The sequence below is a fragment of the Narcine bancroftii genome, chromosome 6 (genome assembly GCF_036971445.1).
Source record: "Narcine bancroftii isolate sNarBan1 chromosome 6, sNarBan1.hap1, whole genome shotgun sequence".
Lineage (NCBI taxonomy): Eukaryota > Metazoa > Chordata > Chondrichthyes > Torpediniformes > Narcinidae > Narcine > Narcine bancroftii.
This window is the reverse complement of record NC_091474.1, coordinates 194,105,747-194,114,009: the sequence shown is the minus strand read 5'-3', so window position 1 is coordinate 194,114,009 and position 8,263 is coordinate 194,105,747. Positions and strand designations below refer to the sequence as shown.

The 8,263-nt window shown below is 41.7% G+C and overlaps 1 protein-coding gene across 1 annotated transcript; it reads left to right on the top strand.

Annotated features, from left to right (window-relative positions):
* The first annotated feature begins 1,103 nt into the window (after positions 1–1,103).
* ndufaf4 (NADH:ubiquinone oxidoreductase complex assembly factor 4) lies at positions 1,104–7,558 on the top strand. The gene is made up of 3 exons (XM_069888305.1): positions 1,104–1,321; positions 2,296–2,390; positions 6,898–7,558. The coding sequence occupies exons 1-3, from the start codon at positions 1,186–1,188 to the stop codon at positions 7,195–7,197; spliced, it is 531 nt and encodes a 176-aa protein (XP_069744406.1). The 5' UTR covers positions 1,104–1,185; the 3' UTR covers positions 7,198–7,558.
* The last annotated feature ends 705 nt before the right edge of the window (positions 7,559–8,263 follow it).

Sequence of the window (8,263 nt, the reverse complement as noted above, 5' to 3'; positions counted from 1 at the left end):
CTAAACATGCTAAATACATTATCATCTAAATTCTTAACAACAATATGGATCCAGTACCAATATTTTGGAGTGTATGTGAGTGGCAAGAGAATTCAACAGTCAATAAGTCATAACTTTTAAATATTGTTCTTTGAAACCATCCCTCCTCTTTTGATCAGTTTTCTGGGATATGGAAGTAGGTCTCAGATCATACATAATCTATAATTGAATGATTGAATGAGTTTGAAAGGCTGAATAGTCTCTTCCTATTCCTTGCATTGTCCAAAATAAAATGTTGGAAATCTGCAAAGTGACAAACTGAGTCTCAATGTGGACAAGACAAAGGAGATGATCATGTTCTTCAGGAGGACCAGGAATTACCACCCTCTACTGCACATCATCTCTCCAGTGGAGAGAAATGAGACCACCAAGTTCCTTGGAGTTCATTTAACTAGTAACCTCACTCGTCACGAAGGCACAACAGCGACTGCATTTCCTGAGAAGACTGAAGCAAGCAAGGTTATCGGCCATCATCAAGAGTAGTGTGGTTGCTGCAGAGAAATGGATCGGAGGTCAATCCAAAGGATCATGAGAGTGGCAAAAGGGATTATTGGAGTCTTCCCCACTCACCGCAACCCAAACCTAGTGAATGAGGTTGTCTAGAGAGGGTGCACAAAATTATTGCGACCCTTCCCACCCTGTGCAGAGCATCTTTCAGCTACTCCCATTGGGAAAGAGGTACATGAGTCTCAGAGCCAGCACCACCAGGCTGAGGAACAGTTTCTTTCCATGGATAGGGAGAAGGCTGAATGACCAAAGGAACTGCTCGCACTAACCATTGGAGACTCTCAGATTCATGAAACAATATTTATATATATTTTGCATCCATGAATACGCGTACGCATTATGTATGTTATGACTGGTTGTGCGTCTGCATGCCTTGCACCGAGAACCGGATCACACTGTTTCGTCGGGTTGTATCTGTGCGATGTGATGATCATAAACTTGACGAGGTCCACGTTGCAGAGAGTGGGACCGTGACTGGGAGTTCGGAGGGGGAGGAAGTTCGTCCGACCTCCCCCTGCATCTCCCGGGAGGCGGCGCTACCGCCCGCTGTTGACGGCGTTTGTCTCTGCCGAGGTCTCTGCTTGCTCGCTCTCGGCGAGTCGCGCCGTGCGCGAGCCGGCTGCGGGAGGAGGAGGAAGGATGGGCTCGCGGGTGGTGCGCGCGCTGCGCAACTTTAACCTGGAGAAAAGGGCGCACGTGGAGATCGGCCGGGAGAAACCGAGCCACGCTCCGCGCCACCCAGGCACCGACCCGCTGCTGGATCAGCAGTGGCGCAGTGAGTACGCCGGCGAGCGGGGGTGCGAACGAGGGGCTCCGTTCCACAAGACCCCGCGGACTCGCCTCCATCCCACCTGAGTGCAACCTGTCTGCTTTATTTCTTGAATGCAAATTGTGGTCATTGTGCACTCGAACGGGCAAACCCAAGCGAGTTGCAAGAGGTTAAGGTGACTTGGAGGTTATCTGGTTGCTGTGACTCTATTCAGGTTCCACATCCATTCAGACAGAAAGAAAAGCTTCCGGTGTTTTTCTGGCCTGTTCGCTTTCCAATCTCTGGCTGCAGTAGTCAATTCTGGGTGTTGCAGAAAACTCCTCTGTCTAGTTAAGATCATAATAGAAATGGAAGTTTCTGAGGATAAAGCAAGAATGGGACTTAAACCCCAGTTGCCATCAATGCACCTTCTAATATGTTTCAATATCAACCACCTCGTTGGTCAAATCATTTATTGTTTGACTACCCATCTTCATCCTTTTGTTATATCTTGTGTAAATTCTCCAGTAATTTTTAGTTTCTTCAATTATAATAAGTGTACTTTTAGCTAACACTATGTATCCTTTCCCACTGATTACATCCCCAACCTTTTGGGCTGAACTTCTAGACAGGACAACCTTGTAATAGTGAAATTCATTTCAAATTCTTTATGTAGCCCATAAGATTATGGTTCTGGGCCTACAATGCCATTATTGAAAAGTTTATTTGGTCTTTACTCTAATCCTTGAACTATTCAGGTGGTGCCCATGGCTTGCTCTACAAATTTGGAGCAAGAATCGACTGCATTTGTTTAATATTTTGACTGTGGGGTCCCAGTGTTGGCATTTCAAAAGCAGCCCTGCTGATCAATTACGATACCATCCGCAGAGAAACAAAGGGGTGGTAGTTTTCTAATTTCAAATTAATGAAACGCATCCCCAATTGAATAATTTTGTAACTAATTGAGTCATAAACATTAAACTTTTACTTTCATTCCACAGACCACCCACAAATGAATGAAGCTCACAAAAAGAATGAAGAACTTTTGTCTTTTCTGAAAGATATTTATGTTGATTCGAAAGGTTCTCCTTCAAAGGTAAATGTAAAAACATGCACAGCAGTGAACATACAACATTGGGCCGTGATTCTTTGGATTTTTGGCACCTAATAGCCTGAATAAGCTTGAGATTGTCTGATCGCGGAAGCTAAGCAGGTTCAGGACTGGTCAGTACTTGGAGGGGAGACTGCCCAGGAACACCAGGTGCTGGACAGAGTGCTGACACTCTGTCTACGGTAGACAAAAGTTAAGGAATTTCATCTATGTGACATTCTAAATGTATTACGTGACAATAATAGAACTTTACCTTGTTGATAATTCTAAAAAAAGTTCATTTTTGACAAGTTCATCTAAACTTGATAAACAGCTAATTCAAAAAGTGCCATATATTTTTAGTTAAAAGTTAGTCCTTTTTAGTTGAGGAACCAGGTTGAGGAACTCAACATGGTTATCTAACTGCACGAAAACCAACAAGGTCGGGTCAGATACAGCAATGAGCTCTCTGAACCCTTCTCCATTAACAATGGCGTGAAGCAAAGCTGCGTTCTCGCACCAACCCTCTTTTCAATCTTCTTCAGCATGATGCCGAAACAAGCCATGAAAGACCTCAACAATGAAGACGCTGTTTACATCCGGTACCGCACGGATGGCAGTCTCTTCAATCTGAGGCGCCTGCAAGCTCACACCAAGACACAAGAGCAACTTGTCCGTGAACTACTCTTTGCAGACGATGCCGCTTTAGTTGCCCATTCAGAGCCACCTCTTCAGCGCTTGATGTCCTGTTTTGCGGAAACTGCCAAAATGTTTGGCCTGGAAGTCAGCCTGAAGAAAACTGAGGTCCTCCATCAGCCAGCTCCCCACCATAACTACCAGCCCCCCCACATCTCCATCGGGCACACAAAACTCAAAACGGTCAACCAGTTTACCTATCTCGGCTGCACCATTTCATCGGATGCAAGGATCGACAACGAGATAGACAACAGACTCGCCAAGGCAAATAGCACCTTTGGAAGACTACACAAAAGAGTGGAAAAACAACCAACTGAAAAACCACAAAGATTAGCGTATACAGAGCCATTTTCATACCCACACTCCTGTTCGGCTCCAAATCATGGGTCCTCTACCGGCATCACCTACAGCTCCTAGAACGCTTCCACCAGCGTTGTCTCCACTCCATCCTCAACATTCATTGGAGCGACTTCATCTCCAACATCGAAGTACTCAAGATGGCAGAGGCCGACAGCATCGAATCCACGCTGCTGAAGATCAAACTGCGCTGGGTAGGTCACGTCTCCAGAATGGAGGACCATCGCCTTCCCAAGATCGTGTTATATGGCAAGCTCTCCACTGGCCACCAAGACAGAGGTGCACCAAAGAAGAGCTACAAGGACTGCCTAAAGAAAGCTCTTGGTGCCTGCCACATTGACCATCGCCAGTGGGCTGATATAGCCTCAAACCGTGCATCTTGGCGCCTCACAGTTCGGCGGGCAGCAACCTCCTTTGAAGAAGACCACAGAGCCCATCTCTCTGTCAAAAGACAAAGGAGGAAAAACCCAACACCCAACCCCAACCAACCAATTTTCCATTGCAACCGCTGCAACCGTGTCTGTCTGTCCCGCATCGGACTTGTCAGCCACAAACGAGCCTGCAGCTGACGTGGACATTACCCCTCCATAAATCTTCGTCCGCGAAGCCAAGCCAAAGAAAAAAGAAAGAAAAGTCCTTTTTAGTGGATAGGACGTGAGTAATGCTGTGCCTCAGTTGATCACAATATTACTTGTGAAGTACATTTCTGTGTCCCATTCTAATAACACGAGTCCACAAATCTAACCTGGTATTCCAGTCCAGAACTCGGCAAGTGCTGAGCAGTGGAATTATCCCTATTGTTTTGGCAAATATTATCCATCACTCACTGTCACTAAATACAGATCATTATTTATTGCAATCTGTGAACTTTGCTATTTGAAATTTTGCTACAATTTGTCTGTATTCCCATGGCAATTACATGTTAAGTATACTGCATTGGCCAAAAGACGTTTGTCATGTCCTGACAGGGATATTAAAATGTATGAATAAGTTGATTCTAGATCCCTCCTTCAATCTTGAGATCAAAAAATATTGAGTTGGTATGATCTGAAACTCACTGATTTTAAAAAAAGGATCAAACTGAACTGGGTAAGCATGTGAATGAAAGAGAGATATGATAATATATCAATGTAAATGATATGTGTGATAATTCTATGAAATAGTGTGGCTTTGGCAGTGCCTTTAGACCAGCCCAAGTGACAGGATGTCTCACCACAGAAACAGTGGTGAACCATCTAGGTTTATCTGAAAATCAAGTTGCTCTCGTCATAATTTTCCAAGTATTTATCCATTAGGGGAGATGAGTCAGCATATAGGAGAGACATTTAAAAATTGGCTGAAAGGTGCACCAACAATAACCTTGCACTCAATATCACCAAAACTATGGAGCTGATTGTTGACTTCAAGAAGGAAAATCCAGATGCATACAATCCATTGATCATTAGGGGTCAGAATTGGAGAGGATGAGCAAATTTAAGTTCTTGGGAGTCTCCATCTCAGGATTTTTCCTGGACCCAACACATTCATGGCATCATAATGAAAGTACGTCAGCGGTTCTACTTCCTCCGGAGTTTGCGAAGGTTTGTGATGACGTTGGAATCCCTGGCAGATGTCTACAGATGTGTGGTGGAAAGTGTGCTGACCGGCTACATCACGGTCTGGTATGGGGACACCAATACCCTCTAGTGTAAAGGCCTGCAAAAGGTAATGGGCACAGCCCAGGCAAAACCCTCCCTGCCATCGAGAACATCTACAGGGAAACCTGCCATCAGAGAGCAGCAGCAATCATCAAGGATCCACACCACACTGAACACTGCTCTTGCTTCTATCACCACAAGACTTGTACCACCAGAGTCAGGAATAGCTGCTACCCCCTCCACCATCAGACTTCTCAACAATAAATGCAATCAGGGACTCATTTAAGAACTCTGGCACTTTATTGTTTTATTTTCCTCTCTTGATTGCAGTCAGTTGTTTAAATTTCTTTTGAAAACCACTGTTTTAATTGTACCTAATTGACTCATGTGCACAGTTTCATAACTCCAAAGGAAATGGACTAATGACAATTTTTCTCAAGCAAATATTTCAGTAACTATTGGCTCTAGAGCAGTGATTCTCAACCTTCCCTTCCCACTCATATACCATCTTAAGCAATCCCTTACGAATCACAGAGCACCGATGTCATTGGGATTACTTAAAATGGTATGTGAGTGGGAAGAAAAAGGTTGAGAATCACTGAGGTACAGCAAATTGATGAAACTAATAATAGATTGCAAAGGAGAAGGAGGGCTAAAATAGCCAGGTAAATGGTAGATGAAATTTAATTTGGGTAAGTATACATTGACAGAAAAGAAGAGGAGAGATGGCATAGTCTTAACCTATCGAAGCAGAGGAAACTAGGTATATATCTGCATACATCTGAGTTTTAAATCACAAAAATCTGTAGTCACTGTCGTTGAAATAAAAACAAAATGCTGGAGAAGCTCAGCAGGTCAAACAGTGTCCTTTACATAGCAAAGATTTTTTTTTTAAAGTCAGTTACATAGTTTTATCTTTGCTACATAAAGGACACTGACCTGCCGAATTTCTCCAGCATTTTGTAATTTACTTCCGATTTCTACAACAACTCTGAAAGCTCTTCAAGGGATGCCTAGCCTGAAGAAGTTCTTCTTTGCTCTCCGAAAGGAGTTGTGTGGGATTCTCTCTCTGCTCCCCATCTGTAACCCCTGCTGCTCCCACGTATACCTTAACAAAGGGCTCAAGCCCAAAATGTCAGTTATGTATTTTTTTTCTTTGATACATAAAGGACACTGACTTGCTGAGCTTCTCCAGCATTTTGTGTTTTTAATACATCTGAGTTGGTTGGTTAAGGGTATAGAATAAATGAAGTACAGAAGCAGAGCCAAAACACTGATTAGGCCATGGCTATTCTGGTCACTATTCTTCAAGGTGGTCTTAGAAAGAGTGTGGAAAAGATTTGATGGAACAGTTCCAGGGATGAGCGATTTAACCTACAGGTTGAAGAAGTCAAGGTACTTTCACCCTGGGATGAAGAAGGGTGATAGGAGATATTACAGGAATATAAAACACATGAAGGGTTTGGATGACGTAAATAAGGGGAGGTATTTTGAAGTATTGAGAGGTTGTTACCAGGGGATGCAAAGAATGTTATGATCTTCATCTCTTCTGGGGATCATGGAAGTGAAATGATTTAGAACTTATTGTTGGGAATCGGATAGGCACTTTGATGAAAAATAATTTTCAGGTATGAGCAGGATAAAAAAAGACTGTGTAGCGGGCGTTACAACTGGCTGGTTTGCCCAACATAAAGCCAGTATAGACTGAATAATCTAACAATTCGATTACATGAATTGTTCTTGACAGAAGTATTGTTATTGAAAGTACGGTTGTCTCAGGGTTGCACAGACATTTTACTTGTGTAATTATTTTGCCTTTTCAGAACCTTCCAATTGATGAACCTTCTAAACAATTGCAAGAGCACAGACTTGCCAAATCCACTTTGAGTCATGACCCTTTTGGCATTGCACACATTCCAAAAGGGAAACTGAGCATCGTGGAAGCTCTTACAGTACTCAACAACCACAAGCTCCAGCCTGAGATATGGACTGCTGATAAAATAGCGGAAGATTACAATCTAGAACTTAAAGATGTTAAAGGATTGCTAGAATTTTTCAAACCATTTGAAATAAAACTTCTACCTTCAAAGCCAGATAAAAATGAAGTGATAAGTGCAAGATAACAATAAAGCTAATTTCAATCAATGTACTGTATTTAATTCTATAAAATAGACAAATTTTTAATTTTATTTAAGAATGACATGTTCAAGTAAAGGGAATGTTATGACCTTTGCTGTTACTTGTGAGTAAACTGGTGCAGTACTGCTAACCTGTGTATCGGGCATGAACTACAGTTTGGTGTTTCCCACTGTGGTGGATGTATCAGAACAATCTCTAATGTTATGCTTGTAAAAAATACAACCATTCAGGGTTTGGGTATTACACTTTACATTTTCTTGTACATAATTATAAATTATCAGCTTCATTACATTTTCTAATATGACCACTGCAATTTTTGGATTCAATAAACATCTCTGTAATGTGTTCCAATCCTATGTTCACTGAATCTTTGATCAAAAAATTGGATATTTCAAAATAAGACTGATGGAAAGTGTACCCTGTTTGACACTAGTAGTGTAATGTAACCTGTTTATTTCCTAAACAACTATCAAATGTCTTTACAACCTGGGCTGCACTAATATATTTCATGTTTATCCTATAATATCGGAGATCCAAAAGGATAATAGAAAATCGTAAATGGTGAGTTTCTTAATTTTATTCCCCATTGAAAGATAATTTGAATTTTTCTAGCAGTGAATTTTCAAAGTTTTTCTCTGGATTGTTCATCAATAATAATGCAGAGCTATTTTCTGGATTGAAACCCTTGTCTGAGTGAGATGTTCATGAGTTTTAAGCTCTGCTTTATAGATGTAAATAGATCTTTACTTCAGTGCAATATTGAGGGAGTGCTGCATTGTTGAAGGTACCATTTTATGGATGCATTTTACAGACATGCATTATTTAACCCTTCAGAACACAGACCAAAGCAATAATTAAATAACTAGAGATGTTGTCCTCAGTCCTGATTAAGTTTCTCATCCAAAGCCATATAGTCACTGTATTTGCAATTTATGGTGGTTGTGCATTTATTTCCATTTTAATAAATGTATCAGAAGTAACATGCTTTGCCACATCTTATGATTCTGCAGATGCTTTGGAGGACCTTTTCTGTTATGTTTAGTTGGATTG